The sequence below is a fragment of the Hypanus sabinus genome, chromosome 10 (genome assembly GCF_030144855.1).
Source record: "Hypanus sabinus isolate sHypSab1 chromosome 10, sHypSab1.hap1, whole genome shotgun sequence".
Taxonomy (NCBI): Eukaryota; Metazoa; Chordata; class Chondrichthyes; order Myliobatiformes; family Dasyatidae; genus Hypanus; species Hypanus sabinus.
In genome coordinates this window covers 97,114,029-97,140,685 of record NC_082715.1, presented here as the reverse complement: position 1 = coordinate 97,140,685, position 26,657 = coordinate 97,114,029, and the positions used below count along the sequence as shown (strand labels likewise).

The 26,657-nt window shown below is 38.6% G+C and overlaps 1 protein-coding gene across 3 annotated transcripts in view; it reads left to right on the top strand.

Moving 5' to 3' along the window:
• Positions 1-26,657, top strand: part of phip (pleckstrin homology domain interacting protein) — a 178,013-nt gene that overhangs the window by 20,299 nt on the left and 131,057 nt on the right. For all 3 annotated transcript variants that reach the window (XM_059982360.1, XM_059982361.1, XM_059982358.1), the window contains exon 7: positions 19,320-19,480. In XM_059982360.1, coding sequence (XP_059838343.1) covers positions 19,320-19,480 — 161 coding nt within the window. The remainder of the gene's footprint in view (positions 1-19,319; positions 19,481-26,657) is intronic.

Sequence of the window (26,657 nt, the reverse complement as noted above, 5' to 3'; positions counted from 1 at the left end):
GAACTTTGAAGTTGACAGTTTTTGTTGCGGGTTCTTTGTACACCCAAAGTGCTATTTTGTGGTTGGACCCAGATATCAGTGCTCAATTGCTTGTGCACATTTGGACATCACTTTTGGCATTTTCATTGTGTGTGAGATAATTCCTCCACACTGTGGAATCTGGTGTTGGGAAAGAGAGTCAGGTTGATAACTCAAGAAATTCTTTAGTATCTTGGAAGATGAGTCTAATTGTGGATTGGTGTCAGATCCCCAGCAGCAGATCTTTCTTTATCACTGGACTCTTCTCCTCGTGTTCTTTCATTTTTATTTTGGAACCACTGTTGTATGAGGTTCAGAGAAACTGGAATAGTGGCTGTATGGAGAGACAGGTGGACAGAACAAGGTGGGTGGGTCAGGGCATCAGCATGGGACAAGGGACTGGAAAGTTTGACAGGGAGCAACTGAGAAGGATAATATTTTAATTAAGGTGGAATACCTGCAATTGGTTGTCAATAGGGACTGCTGAAGTTGGTTCCTTCAAATTTGAAGTAGGGCTTGCATGTAACAAAGTGATTTTGTGTGGCTCATGGGAAATAAATACATAATTGAAAATTATGGAGGTAAAGTTCAGGTATATATGCTAAGCTGTTGAATTATGAGGCTTATTAGTTTGAGGAGGCAGTTGACTTTTGTATGATTTTAGTGTTACACATGTAATCACACACCAGGTAAGAATGGCAAGAACTTAATTCTGCAAGTGAACCAGATGGACTATGATTGTTTCACAGTGAATGTTAAAGATCTAAGCTTGTGCTTTATTCTGGATCTGTTTAATTAAATGAATTAAAATTCTACTGGTACAATGATGGGTCTTGAATTCTAATTCACGTTAAGCATGCTGGGGGTAGGAGTGATGGAATTTGAAAATTTATGACACGTTTTATGGGGTTCCTCATGTCAGAATGATCATGGGTTTCAAGTGAAAAGTTAGATTCAAAATAGGTTCAATGACAGGAATCAGAGGTATTAATTGACATACTTTAGTGACTGGAAGCCTATTGTTAATAAGACCATAAGACATAGGAGCAGAATGAGGCTATTCTGCCCATTGAGTCTGCTCTGCCATTCAATCATGGCAGATCTCTGATCTCACTCAACCCTATACATCTGCTTCTTGCCATATCTTTTGCTGCCCTGACCGATCAGGAAACGGTCAACTTGTGCCTTAAGTATACCCACGGTTTTGGCCTCCACCACAGTCTATGGCAGATCATTCCACAGATTCATCACTCTTATTTTAAAAATTTCTCCTTACCTCTGTTCTAAAAGGTCACCCCTCAGTTTTGAGGCTGTGTCCTCTAGCTCTGGATACCCCGACCATATGAAACCATTCTTCTGAGTTTTGGTGAGTTCAGTCCCAAAGCTGCCAAATGCTGCCCATTTGTTAACTCCTTCATTCCTGGAATCATCCTCGGGAACCTCCTCTGGAATTGCTCCAATGACAATACATCCTTTCCAAGATAAGTTGTTGACAGTACTCTGAGTGCAATCTGACTAGTGTCGCATAAAGACTCAACCTTTTCTCCATTTTTTATATTCTATTCCCCTTGAAATAATTGCCAACATTGCATTTGCCGCCTTTACCACAGACTCAAACTGTAAATTAATCTGGGAATCTTGCATGATGACTTCTAAGTCCCTCTGCACCTCTGATGTTTGAACTATCTCCTTATTTAGATAATAGACTTTTGTTCCTTTTACCAAAATACATTATCATACATTCCCCAACACTGTATTCCATTTGCCATTTCTTTTTCCCATTCTTCAATTTGCCTAAGTCCTGCTGCAATTGTATTGCTTCCTAAGCACTACCTACCTCTCCACCTTTCTTCGTCTCATTCACAAACTTTGCCACAAAACCATCAATTCCATTATACAAATGTGTTGGTGCATGGCCAATTGGTCAAGGCGTTCGTCTAGTTATTTGAAGGTCGCTAGTTCGAGCCTTGGCTGAGGCTTGCGTGTGTGTCCTTGAGCAAGGCATACGTTGCTCTGTGACAACACCAGGGCCAAGCTGTATGGGTCCTAATGCGCTTACCTTGGATAACATTGGTGGTGTGGAGAGGGGAGACTTACAGCTTTGGCAACAGCCGGTCTTCCATATCCTTGCCCAGGCTTGGAAGCTTTCCAAGGTGCAAATCCATGGTCTGTTGAGACTAACGAAGGCCTACCTACCTATACAAATGATTGACAAACAATGAGAAAGTAGCGGTCCCATAAGACAAAGGAGCAGAAGTCGGCCATTTGGCCCATCGAGTCTGCTCCGCCACTTCATCATGAGCTGATCCAATCTCCCCTTAGTCCTATTCCCCTGCCTTTTCACCATAACCTTTGATGCCCTGACTACTCAGATACCTATCAGCCTTAAATACACCCAATGACTTGGCCTCCACTGCCGCCTGTGGCAACAAATTCCATAGATTCACCACCCTCTGGCTAAAAATTTTTTTTCACATCTCTGTTCTGAATGGGCGCCCTGCAATTCTCAAGTCATGTCCTCTCGTACTAGACTCCCCCACCGTGGGAAACAACTTTGCCACATCCACTCTGTCCATGCCTTTCAACATTCAAAATGTTTCTATGAGGTCCCCCCTCATTCTTCTAAACTCCAAGGAGTACAGTCCAAGAACGGTCAAACGTTCCTCATATGTTAACCCTCTCATTCCCGGAATCATTCTAGTGAATCTTCTCTGAACCCTCTCTAATGTCAGCGCAACCTTTTTTAAATAAGGAGCCCAAAACTGCACACAGTATTCCAAGTGAGGTCTTACCAGTGCCTTATAGAGCCTCAACATTACATCCCTGCTCCTATACTCTATCCCTCTAGAAATGAATGGCAACATTGCATTCGTCTTCTTCACCACCGACTCAACCTGGAGGTTAACCTTAAGGGTATCCTGCCCGAGGACTCCCAAGTCCCATTGCATCTCAGAACTTTGAATTCTCTCCCCGTGTAAATAATAGTCTGCCCGTTTATTTCTTCTACCAAAGTGCATGACTGTACACTTACCGACATTGTAATTCATTTGCCACTTCTTTGCCCATTCCCCCAATCTATCCAAGTCTCTCTGCAGACTCTGTTTCCTCAGCACTGCCGGCCCCTCCACCTATCTTTGTATCATCAGCAAACTTAGCCATAAAGCCATCTATTCCATAATCCAAATCGTTGATACGCAGCGTAAAAAGAAGTGGCCCCAACACGGACCCCTGTGGAACACCACTGGTAACCGGCAGCCAACCAGAATGGGATCCCTTTATTCCCACTCCCTTTGTCCTGCCAATCAACTAACGCTCTATCCACGTATGTAACTTTCCCGTAATTCCATGGGCTCTTGTTTAGCAGCCTCATGTGCGGCACCTTGTCAAAGGCCTTCTGAAAATCCAAATACACAACATCCACTGCATCTTCCTTGTCTAGCCTACTTGTAATTTCCTCAAAAAATTGCACTAGGTTTGTCAGGCAGGATTTTCCTTTAAGGAAACCATGGTGAGTTCTGCCTATCTTGTCATATACCTCCAGGTACTAAATACTGACCCCTGTGGAACACCATGGCAGCCAACCAGAAAAGGCCCTCTTTATTTCTACTTGCTCTCTCCTGCCTGTCAGCCATTCCTCTGTCCGTGCCAGTATCTTTCCTGTAATGTCATAGGATTTTTTCTTGTTAAGCAGTCTCGTGTGTGGCGCCTTATCAAATGTCTTCTGAAAATCCAAGTAAATGACATCCACTGTCTCTCCTTTGTCCATCCTACTTGTTACTTCCTCAGAGAACTCTTAACAGACAAGGTCTCCCTTTGCAGAAACCATGCTGACTGACTTATTTTATCATTGCTCTTCAAGTACCCCAGAACCTCATCCTTAATAATAGACTCCAACACTTTCCCAACCACTGAGGTTTGGTTAACTGGCCTATAATTTCCTTTCTTTTGCCTTTCTCCCTTCTTAATGACATTTGCGATCTTCCAGTCCTCTGGGACCGTGCCAAAATCAAGTGATTCTTGAAAGATCATGACCAATGCATCCGTTAACTCTTCAGTAACCTTTCTCAGGACTCTGGGATGTAATTTATGCAAAGTACCCATTAAGTTATCTGTGGAATGCTGTGGTGGCCAAGTCTGTGGGTACTTAAGGCAGAAGTTGATAATTTCCTGATCAGTCAGGGCATCAAAGGATATGGTGAAAAGGCAGGTATATTGAGTTCAGTGAGTTCCAGGATTTGCCATGATGGAATGGGGAAGCAGACTCAATGGGCTGAATGACCTAAAATTGTCATCTAATAGAAGAATAAGAAATGCAGAGAGTAAACAAATAAGGCAAAATGAGATAAAATATAGTGCTTAAAGAAAGTATTCATCTTCCTTGGAAGTTTTCATGCTTTATTGTTTTACAACATCGAATCACTGGATTTAATTTGGCTTTTATGACACTGATCAACAGAAACGACTCTTGTGTCAAAGTGAAAACAAATGTCTACAAATTGGTCTAAATTTATTACAATTATTAAACCCAAAATAATTGATTGCATAATTATTCACCCCCTTCAAATCAGTGTTTAGTAGGTGCAGCTTTGGCAGCAATTATAAACTTGAGTGTGTGTGGCTAAGTCTCTATCACCTTTGTATATCTGGACACTGCAATTTTTTCCCCCATTCTTCTTTACCACAGCTGCTTAAACTCTGTCAGATTGCATGGGGATAGCAAGTGAACAGACTTTTCAAGTCCAGCCACAAATTTTCAATTGGATTGAGATCTATATTCTGACTTGGCCATTGCAGGACACTTAACTTTGTTGTTTTTAATCCATTCCTGGTTAGCTTGGCTTTTACGCTTGTGGTCATTGTCTTGCTGGAAAACAAATCTTCTCCCAAGTTGCAGTTCTTTTACAGACTGCGTCAGGCTTTCCTCCAGGATTTGCTTATACTTTGTTGCATTCATTTTACCCTCAACCTTCACAGACCGTAGAAGCTTCTTCCAGCTGACTTCAGGACTTACAAGTCCTGCTGTAGTGAAGCATCCCCACTGCATGATGCAGCCACCGTCATCCTTCATGGTGGGAATGTTTTTGATAAGTCTGATGGCAAAAAAGCTCAATTTTATTTTCATCAGACCATAGACCCTTCTACCTGATTTCAGTCTCCCATATGCCTTCTGGCAAACTCTAGCCAACATTTCATATGAGCTTTTCTAAACAGTGGCTTTTTCTTTCCCACTCTACTATAAAGCTGTGATTGGTGAAGCACCCGAGCAACAGCTGTTGTATGCATGGTCTCTCCCATCTCAGCCACTGAAGATTGTAATTCCTCCAGAGTTGTCCGCCAGAACAAGCAGGATCTCCCAGTGGCCACCCATTTTAGTTCCACTTCCTATTCCCATACGTCCATCGATGGCCTCCTCCACTGTCGTGATGAGGCTACACTTAGGTTGGAGGAACAACACTTTGTATTCTGTTTGGGTAGCCTCCAGCCTGGTGGTTTGAACATTGATTTCTCAAACTTCTGGTAATGCCCCCCCCCACCCTTCATCATTTCCCATCCCCTCCCCCCTTCACCATTTCCCAACCCCTTTTCCCTCTCTCAGCTTATCTCCTTGCCTACCCATCGCTTCCTTCTGGTGTTCCTCACCCGCCTTTTTCTTCCATGGCCTTCTGTCTCTTACACCGATCAACTTCCCAGCTCTTTACTTGATCCCACCCCCTCCAGGTTTCACCCATCACCTGGTGTTTCTCTCACCCTTCCCCCCCACCTTTAAAATCTACTCCGCAGCCTTTTTCTCCAGCCCTGCCGAAGATTTTGGCCAGAAACGTCGACTGCACCTGTTTCCATAGGTGCTGCCTGGCCTACTGAGTTCCTCCAGCATTTTGTGTGTGTTGCTCAGAATTATCATAAGTCATCGTGGCCTCCGTCAGTAGTCCCATTCTTGCATGGTCACTTAGGTTTTGAGGATGGCCTGCTCTAGGCAGGTTTCCAGCTGTGCCATATTCTTTTCATTTTTTGATGATTGACTTAACTGTACTCCAATGGATATTCAGTGACTTGGAAATTTTCTTGTATCCATCTCCTGACTTGAGTTTTTCAATCACCTTTTCACAGAGTTGCTTGAAGTGTTCTTTTGTCTTCATGGGTGTAGTTTTTGCCAGGATACTGACTCTAGCATACAGGTGCATTCCAGATACAGGTGTATTTTTACTACAATCAATTGAAACACCTTGACTGCACACAGTGATCTCCATTTAACTAATTATGTGACTTCTAAAACCAATTGGTTGCACTGGTGATGATCTTCTGTATCATATAAAAGGAGGTGAATACTTATGCAATCAATTATTTTGTGTTTTATATTTGTAATTAATTTAAGTCACTTTATAGAGATCTGCTTTCACTTTGACAGGAAAGAGCTTTTTCTGTTGTTCAGTGTCAAAAAAGCCAAATTAAGTCCATTGTAATTCAATGTTGTAAAACAATAAAACATGAAAGATTCCAAGGGGGTGAAAAGTTTTTATAGGCTCTGTATAATTTAAAAAAATTAGAGTAGGAAATAAAATATTAGAACAGATGTTGGAGTTTGAGGAATACTTTCTGATGGAGGTTTGAGAAACAGGTTGCTTGAGGTGAAAATGTTGATTAATTACAGGAGGATTTGGAATGGCTGAACAAGTTCTTCAACTGAGTTTTTTCTGGATAATTTCACTGTGACCAATACAGTCTTTTAGTTTAAAGAAGGTTCCTCCTTAAGTCCTTTTGATGAGCAAAGGAGGTAAATGGTTTTCTCTCAGACTGCTGGAGTTTCATCAGTGCTTATGACATGCAGGATGATTCTCTTTGGCAAAGACAGTAGATCTTATAGAGGATTGACACTGATTGTTTTAAACACAAGCAATTCGCTGGAACCATGTATTTGATGCCAAATTATATAACTTGCTCAGTCCAACCCTCTGGAAGTAAATTAAATTGAAAATTTATCATAGAATGTGAGATATCACCACAGTGAGGACATTGATTTTGAAGCATCATGACCAGAAGTCATACACTGATCCCTGGTTAAAATGTAAGGAATTGCATTAACCTCCGTATGGTATTAAATTAATTAGTTGGATTTGATCCAAAGTTAACAGTCTGTTGTTAAAATTTGAATGATCGAAGAGCTTATGAAATGTAAAGAGTCCAGTAAAAAATATGCTTTTGAATCTGAACCGAAAGATTGGTTAATCTTTTGAATGGAATCGTCATTTCAGTGTAGCATTGCCTGCTGTACAAATGAAACATCTAGTTCTTTGGTAAGGGAACATTTTCTCACTTTAACTTTGTTATTATGTAAACACGCGCACAACAACATTCTTTATTCTGTCGCTGCAATATTCTCTTTATTCTCCGCCCACCATCCTTGTGGATTCATGCAGTACAGAGACGGACACTTCAGCCCACCACATCTTTGCTGATCTTTTTGCCCATCTGTATTTATCCCATTTGCCTGCATTAGGTCTGTATACTACAATGCCTTGGCTATATCAGTGCCTTTCTAATTGCCTGTTAAACATAATGATTGTACTACACCATCTTCTATGGAGGCATGTTCCAGATAACAAACAGTTTCTGTGTTTATTCAAATGTATTCCCATCAAATCCCATCTGTGGAAAAAAAAGTGCAGTTGATGTTTTGGACCAAGACCCTTCAGCAGTCTCTCAACACGAAACATTTTTCCGTAGATGCAGCCTGGCCTGCTAAGTTTCTCCAGCATTTTGTGTGTGTTGCTTGGATATCCTGCATTTGCAGATTTTCTCTTGTTTATGATTAGAGTCACTTGAGATACTTCTCATATTCTTACGTGGAATAAGAATTAGTGACCCTAAAGGGGAGGTACTAAATTTAATGCATGCCTTGTGAGACATAGCTAATTAAAAACAACCATAGATTAGGTCAAGTATGTAATGGAATGTGGAGGAACTGGCATAGACACCAGAAAATATATTGTGGATTCATAAACAAAGCATAAGTCTTTGTAAACTGGTGAATGGGTTGAGAGACAATAAATCAGCCATAGTAAAATGATGGAGCAGACACAGTGGGTGGAATGGCCTGGTTCTACTCCTTTGTCTTATGTTTTATTTGGGGCATATCTGGTGTGTTGAATACAGTTGTGCATGTTTATACTAGAAGAAAGGTTCTTCAGTTTTGAGTTAGTTTTCACAAAATGACACTGGGCTAAGTAGAATGAGGAATGTTGTAACTTGTTGAGTAATTCTAACATTCCCTGAGTTTCTACTGTTTTTATGTCCCAGGTTAATTTATTATTTCTGCACTGGAGTGATTTGAACTCTTTATCTTCAGATCATTTAGCCAGCATTTTGGGTTGGAAGTCCTGACTGTACATCATCATGAACTTCATATCTTCTATTAACCTTTGGAGGTTATTATGATGAAACCAAGCATGGTAAATCAAGTTTGAAAACCAGTTCTCTAGTGATCGAGTTTGATGGGCTGAATAGCCTAATACATTTCCTATTTCACTGAGACATTTAAATATTATTATGATCTTGATAGATTGAATTTCGAAAGATCTTTTATGGTTGCAGAATTTGTAATGAAAAGATATAAAGACAATGTGCAATGAGTAATGTCTGTATAGAAAGTCTTTGGAACATGGAATACTTTCCTCAGGTGCTGCTGAGGCAGAGATCATAAGATCCTAAAATTAAAAGCTTATTTAAAATAGTGGTAGACTGAGGCATAGGGAGAAAGACATGCTAATTGATCTATTACAAAGCTAAAACCAAATAGTTTTGGTACATAATCATGCATGTCTGCCTACAAAATCTATCCAGCGCTGTTGACAAGTAAGCATTTAATTCCTAGGCATTGGCCTTCTGTACAGCAGAATTCCCAGACTAGGAAGTATGCCTGTTGGTGTGACACCAGGTTAGAGCTGGCGTACTGTAACTAAGCAATCCTATTAAAAATGACCAGGGAATTAGCTATTTATTTTCTAGGTGGCACAATGGCACAGCAGATTGTGCAGCTGTCCTATAGCCTGAGTTCAGTTTTGACCTCCAGTGCTGTCTGTGTGGAGTTGGCACATTCTTTCTGCCACAAGGTGGGTTTCCCCACAAAAATTTTCCATCCCCAAAACCTGCTGCTTGATAGGTTAATTAGCTGCAGTACATTACTTTTGGATTGATGGGGCACTTGGTGTAGGTGTTTATAGATGCAAGTTACAAGGAAACAAGTAGTGAAATGGAATTCCTTTGTGAGTCAGTATTGATTGGATCAGGTGAATAACCTCCTGCAAGTTAATTAAATATTTTTTGTATGCTTGCTTTTATTTAAAAAAACAATAATTATTTAATATTTATTTTTAAGCTCACCTGAAGTGATTTTGAATAGTTTCGAGATATTCACTAACATTCAATAATAGTGGCAGCTTTAATGTCTCATACGAGGAAATCTGCAGATGCTGGAAATTCAAGCAACACACACAAAATGCTGGTGGAACGCAGCAGGCCAGGTAGCATCGATAGGAAGAAGCACTGTCGACGTTTTCGGGCCGAGACCCTTCGTACCCTGGTTTTTCATGGTTTCTCGGGGTAATTGGGAAGGTGCTGCAAAGGAACCATCAATAAAACAAGGGATTCTGCAGATGTTGGAAATCTAGAGCAACACACAAAATGCTGGAGGAACTTGGAAGGTTAAGCAGCATCTATGGAGGGGAATAAATTTTCAACGCTGCAGGCCAAGACCCTCGATAAAGAATCTTGGCCTGAAATGTTGACAGTTTATTCTCCTCCATAGACGCTGTCTGACTTGCTGATTTCCTGAAGTATCACAAAAATAAAAGCAGAACCTGGATATTGCTGTAACTTTCAGCTGTAGTAATGTGGTAATGTGGACAACAATGGATTTGTATCCATTGAATGACTGGCCACCTAATTAATGAGTTTGTTGGAAATAAAACTTTCTAGCTAAGTTTTTGATGAATGGTTTATATATCTAATGCAGGTTTTGTAGTTAAAGGGCATAAATTTAAGTTAATTCTCAGGAGAATTAAAGGGGAGCTAAGTACCTGTCATACAGAGTGCACTAATTGAAAGACTTCTGACAATGAATCCAGTAGTAACATTAAAATTTGAATTGGAAATACCTGATGAAGGAACATGAGCACTATGAGCGGAGGTATGCATTGGATGTTAATTAGTATAGCTAAACACTCTGTATAAATTCTGAATTGTACATAATTTCACGAAATGGTTTTAAGATGAATTTGGTTATTTTCTATTACTCTCAACATATGTTCTTCCTCCTTTCTTTAAGTTGTACTTAAATGGCAGCATGTTCCTAAGTATCTAGTGACTTTCAGTATTGTGACCAGTGCTTAATGTGGGAGATGCTAGTATAGTAGTTTACAGAACTGCATATAAAAATTCAGAATAAGTTGAATTTCCCTTTGGATTAACCATGCTTGGGCTAAGCATTATAAAGGAGTATAAGTAGAAAAGCATTAGGAATACTTACTGGTTGCAACAAAAGTTCTCAAAGTTAACTATATAACCAAAATGCTGTAATTGTATTTAAAGGAATAGAATTCACTATTAGACAGGTTGTGCCCTTTGTGCTAGATCTGCCTTATTGTTTGCACTTGATCTGCCCCTTGCCCCATGCAGCCCAGTGGTCACATTTGCATCATTGTTTGGTATGTTACTTCCACTGATCTTAGAGCTTCATTTCTAAGGCTGTTCTGTGATGTTGAGCAGTCTGTGAATCATGACCAGGCTTTGAGACACAGCATTTCATGTTTGTTTCTAGTATCACGCAGTCCTGTCAGAAGAGTGTGCAACTACTTTTAGATGTCCTTAGTAATTAGAGTTGTTTTCTTTCTCTCATATTAGTTCATTTAAATAGTTTTAAAATTATCATTAAGAATTTTTTTTTAAAAACCATCGGACTACTAATAATGTAAAATGTAAATATTCAGCAAAATAAAGAAAAGGATAAAATGTCTCTGGTCAGTGACTTCATTCAAATGAATGTGGTTTTGCTGGATATGCCAGTTAGCATTGGTATCAGGTGTCCAGAAGCCAGATATGGTTTATTTGCCCTTTGCAGCACAGAACATTATAAATCTGATCCTGTATTTGATAGTGTGTATAAAAATTCTAATGTGCTGGAATCTAACTTGCAGTGTGTTCTGTATCTCAGTATTTCCAAGCATTGACATATTCCATAGATGACGCCTGACCTGCTGAGTTCCTCCAGCATTTTGTGTGCGTTGCTCGGATTTCCAGCATGTGTAGATTTTCTCTTGTTGGTGACATTCTCAACTAGTCAACAATCCTTTAGCCTACAGTTGGCTTACTCTCAATAATTTTAGCTAACATATTACAAAAAGAATACAAAGGAATTGCAAAATAAACAAAAAAGTTGGTAACAAAACTGAGAGAATTAAGACTGAACAGACATTATTTTGTAGAAGGTAGAAGATGGATATGAACTGATATATATCTTTAAAGATAAGGAAGGTTCTGTCAGGGTAGATAGAGCTACCCTGCAGAGAAAGTTTGTGAGTGTCCAAAACCAGAACCTAAAGTCTAATATGTTCCATAAATCCAGTAAGTAATTCAGGATTTGTTTGATTGAGGCAAGTAAGAATTATTAAGAAGTACAAAGCTCCCCTGTCTAAGAAGGGGGCATTGCCTGTTTGGACTTTCATTGCAGCTTGAGATCACGGGACAGTTGCTTGTGGAGTTCATTTGCCAGATTTAAAAATTGAGTAGGACCTTTTGGTACTTTGTGTACAGCTTGAGATCATGGGGTTATTAGGCACTTGGTAAGGAATTTAATGTAGGCAATTATGAGTTGTTGCACTTTGGAAGGAGAAACCAGATTAAGACTTTTACAGGGAATGGTAGGGCACTGAGGAATGCAGTAGGTCAAAGGGGTACAGATCAATAGTGTCACAGATAGATAAGGTCACAAAGAAAGCTTTCAGGCACATTGGCCTTCGTAAACAGAGTATTGAGTACAGGAGTTGGGATGTCATGTTGAAGTTGTATAAGACATTGTTGAGGCCTAATTTGGAGTATTGTTATGCAGTTCTGGTCACCTACTTGCAGGAAAGATCAATAAGATTGAAAGATTGCAGAGAAAATTTACAAGGATGTTGCTGGGACATGAACACCCGAATTCTGGGGAAAGGTTGAATAGGCTGAGACTTTATTGCCTAGAGTTTAGGAGAATTAGAGAAGATTTGATGGAGAGATACAAAATTGAGGGGTATAGATAGAATAGATGCAAGAAGGATTTTTCCACTGAGGTTGTGTGTGATTGGAACTAGAGTTCCTAGGTTAAGGGTGAAAGGTGAAATTTTTAAGGAGAGCCTCCACATTCCACGCAAGTGTGGAATGAGCTGCCAGAGAAGTGGTACATGCCGGTTTGGATGGTTATGTGGATGGAGGGCTAAGGTAGATGCAGGTTGATGGGACTGTGCTGATTAATAGTTCGGCATAGATTAGATAGACTGAAGGCCTTGTTTCTGTGCTCTAGTACTCATGACTCTATGACTAAGAATCCAGAGATTAGGATTAATCACAAATATAAAGAAAGGCTAATAGAGCTAGATACACCAAGGAGAAAGGGTAGAAGGTTATAAAGTACAAAGTGAAAATAAGTACTTGAATAGAGTAGTTAAACTGTATGGGCACTCTGTAAAAGGGGTTGTAATTCTGCTTGTGATTTTTATGAAACTGTCAGTAAAATTCGGTATCTGAGATAAGATGTCAGGAATTGATCTCTTGGGGAAAAAGTACTCTGTTTCTTGGAACATTTATTTTGAAAGTTAGGAATTTATGCAAATTTTTGAAACAATTGTCATTCTTCATGTTGATTTTGCTGTTAATCAGGTGAATGGTCAAGATTAAATATAAAATAAAACCAGGCAGCATCGAATGATTCATAAATAAAATTACTTTTTAGATCTATGATCTTTCTTTAGGGCTGTTGCATTTTGTGTAATAACAAGGCTCCAAGTATATAAAACATTTAACATATTTTAAACACTAGAATTGTACTCATTGAGGTTAATTCAAAAAGAATTAACTTATTGTAAACATTTACAGGAATTTTTTTTATTGCTGTATAATTAAAAGATTGAGCATTCAGATGGGATTGAAGGTAATGATAGAGATTGAGGCTGTTTTGAAATGCCCACTATATTTGGTAGATGAGGCTGAAGAAGTGCAAAAAGCCTATTTATCCTGTTGATTTTGCAGTCTCTAGGTATTTGTCTTTGAAATCCGATTGGGAATTTGTAACAAATAACTAGATGGATTGCAGGTTATTTAAACAATGTAATTTTTAGACCTGGTTTGATATAGTTTGATTTTTATGATTAAGTAGTTAAAAACAAAGAAGTTTCCATCTTTGTTAATTCAGCATTTTGCTACTGGAGATGATTTAAAGTACTGCTATCTACAGAATAACAAAGAGCATCCCTGTAGGGAGAGCTTATGTAGGGTACAAAATGTTGTAATGAAGCTGCAGCATTATTTAAATAGTTCAGGTTATTTTAAATATTGAATTGCATAGAATCATAGTTATTTTCTGATATTAATAACTTAAATGAGCCATTTGCTGACATTTTTGAAAGTAATACAATTTGAATAACTCTCCCTCTGTATCTCCAGCCCCTCCCCCCCCACACCTGGATATGTTGTGATTAGTTTGAGTATATACACTTGTGATCTGAAGTAGCCACATATCCTGATTGGGTTTGAGTAACAATTTACTATTGTTGGTGTTTTTGGGGTGAGGACACATTGCAACTAACTTCAACAACGCACCACAGCCACCAAAATCTTCAGATCTGAATATGGACTATAGATTGGGATCCTTGAGCTGTGACAACAGTAGTTGATTGAAGGATGAGGAACCATTGCCTGGAATGTGGGTGCAAAGTGGGGGAGGGTGGAATGTGAGAGTTATGTATAGTTCAAAGAAAGCATTGTAGACATATTAAATATAGAATTGTCCTTTGATATTGGGTCAAGCAGACCTCGTCCTCCGAAAGGGTCTCAAAATGGCGCCTGCTGTATCTCAATTTTTCAAACACTTCATATCTTCTAGCTGCTTCTGTCTGATGACTTTGTTCAGGTTACAACAATACTAATTTTTAAAATATATTGAGGTAGAATTTTTGAACTAATCTACAAACCATTTTGCATCATGTCAAAATCAAAAGTAAAATTCCAAAACCTGTCAACAATTTACTAAAACTTAAAAAAAATGAAATTGGGGGGCTGATAAAAGTATTCATCCCCTTTGTAATCATTACACTAACTTTCTTCGGGTGCAATATTACCTTGTTGATGCAGAAAATTGGAGGATCACCTGATTCCAGTGAATTCATAAGAATAAATACCCTGTCTTTCTGTAAGGTCCAGCAGTATGGTGGATTTTTAACAGATCAAACCAAAATGAAAACAAAAGAGCATTCAAGGTAAGTCAGGGGAATGATAATAGAGAAGCACAGATCTGGGAAAGGTGCAAGAGACTGGGAAAGGCACTGAGCATACCTCGGAACTCAGTGCAGTCTATTGTGAAAAAGTGGCTCCACAATCTCTAGGGCCTTGCACAAGAAGGGTATTTGTGGAAGAGTGACAAGGAAGAAACTCAGTCTAAATAAAAAAGCATATGTTGTCTGTAAAGTCTTTGCAAGGCATCACACCATCAACAAAGTCACGGATGTTAATGTGGGCCATTTCTAATGAGATTGATTACGTTCTTGCCACGAAGCTAAATACAGTGGACTTCTCATTCCAAGGTGCTTTTTAAGGTTAACCTTATAAAGTTATTCCTTGTTGGAGCCATACTGAAATTTGGTGAGCACTGTTGTTTGAAACAGCTTTGATAAAGCAAAAATGTCGAGGAGCTTGAACGCTGAACTTCTCTGCTGGTTTTGACTTCGGGTACTACTTCAAGGTAAAATAGCAAGCATTCTATACAACTTAAATAAATTTTTGATTGAGAACATTATAGACTGTTTTTTTGCCTGATTGCAATGCCCTAACCATTTTGTAAAAATATTTGTCTGTGATTAAAGCCAATCAAATACACAATATTGAGCTGCTTATCTTATTTACTGCTTATTTCTGACTACCCTCAGTCATAAGAGAATTCATAAGCAGAAACTATGATAAGTAACTTAGATAATATTGTCGGTGTTGTTTAGGGTGTAAATATTTTCTGGGATACTGAAGGCAAGATGAGAAGTTTGTTAAAAAGACTGAGAATTGCTAGTCTTTGTAAATTAGAATATGGTGTATAGAATCACTAGTAAGTCTTGCTTTGACAATTTTGTGTCCAATCCTTGGCATTATTCTTGAGGAACTGTGCTTAACTGTTAGAAGGGACTCTTAAGAGTCTTATGCTTCATTCAGTTTAAAAGATGTGACATGAAACTACAGTAATTTGGGTCATTGTGTCTGTGGCAGCTGTTTGTGTCTATGCCAATTCAGTTTTTTTGTTCTTAACCAATTTTATATTTATGTTGTATCTTCATCACTCTTTTCTGTTGCATCATCGATTACCAATCTGCTTAGTCACACATTATTTGCCCACAGTGAATCAATGCTGGCTGTCATTTTTAAGCATATTTTTCTGGGTCATTCTGTTATTGTCTCTAAGCGTTTTACCACAATTGATACTATGACTTTTTGATTTCAAACATGTTTATGTCTCTCCCACTTAATACCCAAAGACCACGAGAAGATCGTGACCTTTATTCTCCTCTTCATCTTTGTAATACACATCACAGCTGGACCAAGTGACTTTTCCATTTTGAAATCTTTTAATGTCTGTCTATCATTTTATAAAACTTATTTACTCTTTGTTACCTCTCATTTTCTGTTATATTATCAGGATCTTTGTTCATGAAGAGTGATGCAAAGTACTCATTTAGTACCTTGTCTGTGTTTTCTAAGTTCGTATGATGATGTGCAGGGAATGGATGGATATGTGCTTTGTGTAAGCAGAAGGCATTAGTTTATTTAGGCATTCGACGTTCAATTACTTATTCAATTAGTTCACCACTTTGTAAGCAGAAGGACCTTTTCCTTTGTTGTATTGTTAAATGCTCTTTCTCATTTGTAATATACAAAAATCAGAATCAGGTTTACTATCACTAGTATGTGTCATGGAATTTGTTAACTTAGCACCAGCTTCTCCATCATAATGTTTGTCATGTTCATGGTGCATAAAAGCAGCTCACTTTCAGTCCACTGTGTCTACACTGGCTATCAGGAATCCATTAACATTAATCTTATTATTTTTTTTCCTTTAGCATTTTCTTCATTTCTTAACCTGTTTCCCTGCCCCCTACCAATTTACCTGCCAGTCGCCTACATTACAGGTAATATGCAGTAGCATTTAATTTGGTTTTCTTACACATGCCCATGTCTTGGGCGTGTGGGATGAAGCTGGAGTACATTGGGAAATGTCTGTTTTAATACAGACGATTTAATACAGAAGTGTCTGCTTCTCTGTTTTTGTATACCCTGTAATTTCTTGTCAGGTTACATGTATTTATTGTAATTTGTTTTGTTCATATATGTATAATAAGTATATTATTTATAGTCCTCTTTCTACCTTTCATTTTAATCTATGCTCTTGATTGGCTCTCTTCACTGCCGCCTGCCTCCTTGGCTGGCCCTCATCCCTGTTGCCTACCTGCCTTCCTCGCCCCTGCCCCCTTTATTGTGAACAACGATATTTTCCAAGACTATAATAGCTTTACAGAGAATGAGAGACATCATTTATTAAGTTCAAGTACACGTTTCTTGCCGAACAAAACAATGTTCCTGTGGACCAGGATGCCCAATACAATGGATGTAACTTATACGCAACATGTAATTATACCACAAGTAAATTAACAAATAATAAGTTGCATTTATGACATAAGTTAGAAAGAAAATGGCACAATGCTACTGATGCTTCATGCATGATGAGACCTGGGTGGTGGCAGAGTGTTCAATAGTCGCATGTTCTGGTGGAAGATGCTGTTTTCCATTCTAACAGTCCTTGTTCTAATGCTCCGATAACTCCTGACTATTGGTAGGGAGCCAAAGAGATTGTTTGGGAAAGTTCATTAACAATGTTAAGGGCCCTGCATCCATAGTGCTCCTGAAAACTATCTCTAGGTGGAAGGGAGACCCCAATGATCCTCTCAGGAGTCCTCGCGATCTTTTGTAGGGACTTGTCATTGCTGTTTGGTTCCTGTGTTTTTTTTGGTGGATACAAATAATGCTATACATCTAGATTAATAACTTATCTGAAAGGCATCAAAGAAACACCACAATGTTTTTCAGTATTGTACAGAAATGTTAGCTTTGATTGTCAGCCTAATTTCACTTTTTATAATTTTCTCTTATTGCAATTAATAGATAAAAATATCATTTGTTATTGTTGCGTGTGTTCAACAGCTACAATTCTGAAGGGTGAAAATTTATTCTAGTCTCTTGTCTGACTAGGAGCTTGTTAAATTTTAAAACTCTTGATTACTAATTCTGTGTTCGCAGTCCAAATACAAAATGAATAAATTGAAATTGCATCTCAGTGTATTGTATCTGATTATATTGTCCCCTACCACAGCCATTCCATGAATATACAATTCTCTCACTAAATCTTAACCAACTTCTTAGCTGCTTGGTACTGGATTACCTATGATGGTCTCCAGGATCATTGCAATTATATTAAAATCTACATGTTTCATATTTGCTCCCTGAATATGCTGCTAGTGTTACTTAAGGCATTATTTTAATGACCGCTCACAGTTGCCTTGAAAACATGATGGTAAAATACTGTGGTTGAGTGAGGAAATTGCTCCCTCAGGGATGAAGCCTGGGGTTGCTTATATTTATGCAGTATCACTGTTCTTGTCTTTCGGAGGTGCTGTTGGCATAAGTAAGTACTCATAGCTGAACCGAAGGGGAAGGTAAGTATTATGTCCAGCTCTGAGTATGTTGATAAAGTGCATTAGCACATCTTCAAATAAAACTGCATCCAGATATTGTACAAGCAGTTGGGAGAATGGATATGGGATTTAATTTTTTTTCATATTAATCCTGAACCCTTAGTGAATTATCAACAGTGGTAGCTGAATCCATTTTCTCTTGTCACATTTGTTAATAAACTTTCAAATTATATTTTGGCCATATTTATTGATCATAATGTGTTCCTGTGGATTAAAAACTGTATAAGTCTCTAGATGCATAATTCATCTCTCCTTGTGAAACTAAAACAAAATTAATGGAGGCACACAAGACTGCAGATGCTGGAATCTGCACTCTCTTGTGTTGCGGCCTAAAACTTTGACCGCTCTTTTGCCTACGGATGTTGCTTGAACTGCTGAGTTCCTCCTGAGCTAGGTTTTTGCAAGCAGGATTAATGGTTTATGTTAACCTGTTTTCAAGCATTCAAGCAATGTTCTCGAGCATTCTCGCTCGCTGTGTGTGCTTGTGTCAGAACATTCTTCTGTCCATTAGTCTTAGCAAATCACAGTGTGCAAGCAAGTGAACATTCACTCAAATCAAAGTATCTTATTTTTCTTCATCAAACCAGTGATGCAGTTATGTGATGCCATATTAACATTCTTACTTTTTGAATGTACTGATTGTAAAATCTTTGCTATGTAAATGGTAATATAACTGGACTGCTAAAATGATTGTAGCTGGAGCATTACAGAATGTTAATAAAATGGATGAAGTGCAGCCTTTGATTGCTGGCTGCTTTCTTCCATGCCTATAATGTTTACAGTTTAAAATAAAAATCACAATATTAGTGTTCTAGTGGAGACTATACAAGGAACTGGTCCTAATATTAGCAGTATAGATAATCTCCTTAAAAATAAAGACTTCAAATTGATTTTTAAATACTAAGCTTGTGAATTTGTACTCCATTTTGATGTGAACTCCTTTCCGTGTGGGGAATAATTTCTTGACCATTTGTTAAGTATGCCTTAGTATAATCATCACAAAGTGTAAAATGCTGTGAGCCCTGAATAAATATGAACTAGTTTTATCCTATTTTATATATACTGAATTCATGATTTTTGTATTAAAGCTTAGTCACAAGGTGTGAACTTTTCCATTGAGTAACAGCCGAACAGAAAAATCACTATTGTTTTCTAATTGTGAAAAACATTTATAATTCCAGGTAGTACAGAAGCAGCTTCCCATTGTTTTTCAGATAAAACCTTCCTGTAAATCAGAGATCATGAGCTGTTTCCATTTCTTGTTTGCAGTGGATACCGTCCGGGCAAGACAACTTACTGGGAGCTTTCGACTCAGTCAGCTTGTTCCAACTCCTGTATATCAACATATGAAGATGCACAAGCGGATCCTAGGGCACCTCTCATCTGTTTACTGTATTACATTTGATCGGACGGGGAGGAGAATTTTTACTGTGAGTTTCTGTCTTTAAATGTTTGAAATTTTTAAGTAAGTTTTGCTCATTTACCTCATCCCAGTCGTCTAACTTATCCAGGGGATAATCCAGGGGATAAATATTAAGTTATTTTTATCTGTCAGTGAACCCAAGATTTCATTTAAATTACTGCTCAATAGTGATCCTTTCTTTCCCCCATCCCCATAGAATATCAGTGAATTAACAGAATTGTTTAGTTGATTATTAATAAGATTGTATTAAAGTTTAGTAAACTAAAGTTGAACTTTTTCGTTGAGTAACAGCTAGAAACAAAATGGTCACTGTCGTATTTCAATTGTGAAAAGCATTGATTGCAGGGTGGTGCACATGCAACTCTATACACTCTTCCAATAAGTATCTTCTATAGTTTACAGAGCATAAACTGTTCCCATTTCTTGTTTTCTGTGGATACAGGAGTTAATGTATTAGCCAGTGTAAACTAGTCAATTTTAAACATGCACAATAATTTTTTTTAAGTTATTGTTTGGGGAACAAGGAAAAGTACAAGGAGTACCCTTTGGCACAAGCATGTAGGCTTTGATATGTTACTCTGTGATACTCATTTAGTGAGTAAAATTAATGGATTATGGAATGCTGTACGTTTTCATATGTGAGCATTAGTGTCTTATAGATGTTACGTACCCCATAACTGGGTCACTTACCAGCAAAGAGAGGTCCGTTGAAGTCTGATGGTACTATTTTTAACAGTATTTATTGATAAAAATACACAAAAATAATATCAATGCAAACATACAGATAATATACATCGTCAATACTAAATCTAAAAGCGCGGGTATAATAATAATCAATAAGAAATAGCTCCATCGTTGTCTAGGGGATAATGTATTGTCCGATGGAAATATAAAAGTCACTGAAGTTCTTTCAAGTTGCAGCTTTTTGGTTGGAGAGAAAGATGGAGGTTTAACTTGCCCATTCCTTTTATGATGTCAATCCTTCGAGAGTCATTGGAGACTGGTTTCCCCTTTGTGGTTAGCTAAACCCGTGCTTCTATTGTAAAGGCCCACCGATTCCGAGGCAAATGGAAAAGGACGCATGTGGGCTTTCCACCGGCTTTCGCTATTACGCTGTTACAGGAGTTCTAGCAATTCTTCTGGTGTGTCTGAAGGGTCTGTTCCCCAGACCCTCTTTTATCCTGACTCACAGGGTCTCAGATGTCAATTAGGTTGGGATGATGCAATCCCTCCACCAACCCCCCCCCCCCCCCCCCCCCCCGGTTCATTGCCTGGGGGCTTCGATGCATCGTACAGGGTTCAATACACAATTCCATCTCCAAGAGACAATAGCAGTTATCAATGGTTCTGCCTTTCGGAGGCCAGGACACATTCCAGACTCTTTGTGGATTCTGCATGTCTTTCTCTCATTTCCTGGGTCTCCTGAACTGACTTAATAGTGATCTTGCGATTCTCAAAAAGGAGAGGGCCACGGACATAACATAGAGAAAAATAAGTTAAGCATCCATTTAAAAAATGTGAAAATATTTGAATAAACTCTTCGGGCTTTCAGCCGGGTACAGGTATCACTTATAACCGACGTTTCGATGACAAACTCCACCATCTTCATCAGGGATGACGCCTGGGCCTGTCTAGTTCGGTGGTATTTATAACCCTCCCGCCTTCCTGTAGGCCGTCCTACATGATTGGTTAGTTCTCATCCAATCAAGTTTCTGCTCTCTCACCTTGTTTACAATCGAATTCTAAAATAAATCTTGGACTTACTGGCAGATAAAAAAAATTACAATTTTTGTTATAAGTTTGAGTAACCAATCAGGAGGGAGGGATGGCCTATGGGGTGGTGGGGGGGGGGGATAAATACCACAACACTTAATAATGACACATAAACTGTTCTGCATGCTTAGTATAGCCATATCATAGTCACTAATCTTTGCTCAATGAACATATCTTTAAGGTTTTTTTCAATTCTTTATGGACTGTTAGACCCTCTATGTTCTTGCAACTTACTTTACATGAGGACATAAGAAATAGGAGGAGGAGTAAGCCATCTGGCCCATCGAACCTGCCTCGCCATTCAATAAGATCATGGCTGATCTGTCTGTAAACTCAGCTCCATCTACCTGCCTTTCTCCCATATCCCTTAATTCCCTTACCATGTAAAAACCTGCCTTAACTGTTCCTTAAATATATTTAGTGAAGAAGCCTCAAGTGCTTCCCTGAGCAGAGAATTCCACAGATTCACCACTCTCTGGGAAAAACAGTTTCTCCTCATCTCCATCTTAAATCTTCTCCCCTGAATCTTGAGACAATGTCCCCTAGTTCTAGTCTCACTTACCAATGGAAACAACTTTCCTACTTCTATCTTATCTACCCCTTTCAAAATTTTGTATATTTCTATAAGATCCCCTCTCATTCTTCTGAATTCCAGAGAGTATAGTCCCAGGCGACTCAATCTCTCCTCATAAATTAACCCCTTCATCTCTAGAATCAACCTGGTGAACCTCCTCTGCACTGCCTCCAAAGCCAGTATATCCTTCCTCAAGTACAGAGACCAGAACTGCACACAGTACTCCAAGTGTGGCCTCACCAGTACCCTGTATAGTTGCAGCATGACCTCCCTGCTCTTGAATTCAATCCCTCTAGCAATGAAGGCCAACATTCTGTTTGCCTTCTTAATAACCTGTTGCACTTGCAAGCCAACTTTTTGCGATTCATGCACAAGCACTCCCAAGTCCCTCTGCACAGCAGCATGCTGCAATCTTTCACCATTTAAATAATAATCCGCTCTTCCAAAGTCCATGATTTCACATTTACCAACGTTGTATTCCATCTGCCAGATGGAATCCACTCACTTGCCCACTCACTTAACCTATCTATATCCCTCTGCAGACTCTCCACATCTTCTGAACAATTTGCTTTTCCACTCAGTTTAGTGTCATCAGCAAATGTTGCTATGCTACACGCAGTCCCCTCTTCCAAATCATCAATGTAAATGGTAAACAGCTGCAGGTCCAGCACTGTCCCCGGTGGCACCCCACTCACCACCAACTGCCAACCGGAGGAACACCCATTTATAACAACTCTGCCATCTGTCGGTTAACCAGTCCACTATCCTTGCCAATACACTTCCCCCGACTTCATGCATCCGTACCTTATTTATAAGTTACTTTCATTGCTGCATCCCTACTCTTGACTTTTATGAAATCCACTACTCAAAAGTCAAAGTTGAGTTTTTTGTCATATAAACAGGTGCAGTGAAATATTTGTAGCAGCATTCACAAAAACAAGCAATTAAGCACTTCAGCAAAGCCTTTGACAAAGTTCCACATGGAAGGTTAGTTAAGAAGGTTCAGTTGTTAGGTATTAATGCTGGAGTAATAAAATGGATTCAACAGTGGCTAGATGGGAGATGCCAGAGAGTAGTGGTGGATAATTGTTTATCGGGATGGAGGCCGGTGACTAGCAGGGTGCCTCAGGGATCTGTTTTGGGCCCAATGTTGTTTGTAATATACATAAATGATCTGGATGATGGGGTGGTAAATTGGATTAGTAAGTGTGCCGATGATACTAAGGTAGGAGGTGTTGTGGATAACGAGGTGGATTTTCAAAGCTTGCAGGGAGATTTATGCCGGTTAGAAGAATGGGCTGAACGTTGGCAGATGGAGTTTAATGCTGAGAAGTGTGAGGTTCTACATTTTGGCAGGAATAATCCAAATAGAACATACAGAGTAAATGGTAGGGCATTGAGGAATGCAGAGGAACAGAGAGATCTAGGAATAACTGTGCATAGTTCCCTGAAAGTGGAGTCTCATGTAGATAGGGTGGTGAAGAGGGCTTTTGGAACGCTGGCCTTTATAAATCAAAGCATTGAGTACAGAAGTTGGGATGTAATGCTAAAGTTGTACAAGGCATTGGTAAGGCCAAATTTGGAATATTGTGTGCAGTTCTGGTCACCGAATTATAGGAAAGATATCAATAAATTAGAGAGAGTGCAGAGACGATTTACTAGGATGTTACCTGGGTTTCAGCAATTAAGTTACAGAGAAAGGTTGAACAAGTTAGGTCTCTATTCATTGGAGCGTAGAAGGTTGAGGGGGGATTTGATCGAGGTATTTAAAATTTTGAGAGGGATAGATAGAGTTGACGTGAACAGGCTGTTTCCATTGAGAGTAGGGGAGATTCAAACTAGAGGACATGATTTGAGAGTTAGGGGGCAGAAGTTTAAGGGAAACACGAGGGGGTATTTCTTTACTCAAAGAGTGATAGCTGTGTGGAATGAGCTTCCTGTAGAAGTAGTAGAGGCCAGTTCAGTTGTGTCATTTAAGGTAAAATTGGATAGGTATATGGACAGGAAAGGAGTGGAGGGTTATGGGCTGAGTGCGGGTAGGTGGGACTAGGTGAGATTAAGGGTTCGGCAAGGACTAGGAGGGCCAAGATGGCCTGTTTCCGTGCTGTGATTGTTGTATGGTTATATGGTTAAGCAAAAATTATACACATATTTCCAAATAACACAATTAAAAGAACAAAATAAAGTCCACATGAGTGAATCTGCAGATGCTGGGAATAAATAAAAAACACAAAATGCTGGCAGAACTCAGCAGGCCAGACAGCATCAATGGGAGGAGGTAGTGACGACATTTCGGGCCGAAACCCTTCATCAGGAGTGAAGTGAATCTTTCACTCCTGATGAAGGGTTTGAAACGTCATAATTACCTCCTCCCATAGATGCTCTCTGGCCTGCTGAGTTTCGCCAGCATTTTGTGTTTTTTAAAATAAAGTCCAGTTTAGCTTCTCATTTAGTCAAAATTTCCTTGTCTTCTGGAATTCCTTAGCTGACTCCAGAATATTGATTATGTTTTCAGCTAAATACCTTGTTTCTCTTCTTGCTTGTTGGCTTTTTACCTTGCAGTGTCCTGACAACTGCAATCTTTACTACAGAACTGAAGTCTTTATTTGGCAGTGGTAGTTGTGCTGCTTGTATTTTTTCACTATGAAGTATTTAATACAATATATAAAAAAGATTAGCTTTCAAGTGGAGAGACCGTTAGCATGTTTCCTTCAACAAAATAGTCTTACTTCAAGTTGTTCAGTTCAGTATAAAAAAAATACAGTGTTTGCTATGACTGTCCGTTACTGATGTTTCATGTGTGTATAAGTCAAAATATTTATGAAATTCCTTTGGGAAGTTGGAATCAAATTCTTTGGTTACTACTTTCAGATGTACTACTTTTGTAGCTCTAAAAAAAAATTGCCAAATGAAGTATTTATTTAAATTCCTTTTCCAAGAAAAATGTTTCTATTTATCTGCCTTTATTAAAGGAAATGTGAACAAATGAAAAAAATGTTAATTTTAAGTTCTGATGTGGTTCACATATATTGCTCAGGCTTTTGTGAAAGCAAATTATGTCTGTGTAAAATTGTCATTTTGTTTTAGAAGCAGATCATTGTTAAGCCATTTTAAACAAATAAAACTATATTCATTTAATAAGCAATCCATGTTTGAAAGGTAAAATTAGAGATTCTTTTCATTATTCTTTTATTTTAAAATGTCTACAGTGATTGGGAAGAGGATTTTAATTGCTCTTCCTACTGATGCCTATTGTAATATGGTACACCAGTTAACTATCTCAATATTTCCCTTTTGTCATTCCTGCCTTCCTATGTAACAGATTATCTGATCATTATTGCTGCTTGTGGGAATTTGTTGTGCCCAAATTGGCTGCTAAGTTTCCTGCCAATGTAATTGAAATGGTAACTGCATTTGAAATGAATTGACTATGAAGTGTTTAAGACATCCTGAACATGTGGAATTGGGTCATTTCTCAGATGCTTCAGTTTTCAATTGTTATAAAGCACATCTTTCTCTTTGCCCTATATACCTCCTGCCATTGACCTTTTCATTCACAAGATCATCAGCTGTCTGCAGTGAGTTCTTTGCACAAGCATTAATGATTTGGCCAGCAAAACACACATCAGTGAGATGAGTAATCGGTGAATAAAATCCTGTACTATCAATCAGAATTGTTACAAAGTACAACGAGCATTTTCAATGAAGACTACATATATCAATTCAAACAATCTTTTCATGTAGATTTCTAATCCATTTTTTATACCAATGAGCTTAGGACTACTGTTCCCCCTAAGGTTAGGATAGGGTTCAGATCTTATGTATTGTTCATTACCCAAATAATTTGAAAGTTGAAGTGCAGCAGCAAATCCATAGTGGAAGATGCCTGCAGCAGCTAGCCTATCCATCCCCTACCCCGCTTGTTTCCCAAATTCTTCTTTGTATCTACAGGCTATACTTCTGTCAGTTGTTCTTGAGCTGGGGAGGGCCTGCATTGAGTGAATGAGCATTTAAATTGAATCTTTGGACTGAGTAATGCAGTTGAAGGGAGGGTAGGCACACAGGTGTAATTGACTGATGTACTTACACACTGGAAGATCTGATTTTCTAAATGATGGCAAGTAAATTGATGTAGTACAGAAGCCTATTGCTTAGGACAGCAACTTGTCCAAAGGAGGTATTTTTTAATCAACTTAGATTAAGATAAACCCTTAAAAAAAAAACAAGCTGAAATGTATTGAAGTTGAAGCTTCTTATTTAACCATAAATGAATACAGCCAAACGTATCAGTGTTCTTCTACCAACCAATGTTGCACATTTAGCAGATATAGTTGTGAAAATAGAAAAACGTTGTCACAAAAAGAAAATGAATATAGCCCACCTCCCAGAGTAGTGTGGTGAATGTGGTCCTGGTTCAGTTTGTCTTCCACTGAGTGAACACTGGAAGGCAGCACTGATGAGAGGGGCCAGTCTTCAACATAGTAAGGATTTCAACATTTCCACAGAGGCTGCTCTCTTTCACACTGCCTCCTCTCCTAGAAATATTATTCCTAATATATATGTAATTTAGAAAGGTATTCCCAGTGTTCACAAAATAAGTTTCATCTAACTATGATTTATTTTGTCATTGGTTAATTTTCTGAACTGAAACTTTGTACGAAGGGTAACAATTTCATGTGGTTGACAAATTTTTTTGTCATTATCATGATGGGAGGATGCCTATGCTCTCTTGTTCATTGAAGTGTAACCCAAACAAATAATTCTACAATATTTGAATGATTGATGTGCAAAATGTTGCTCTGATACAATTGACTGCACCACATGGGTAAAGGATTAT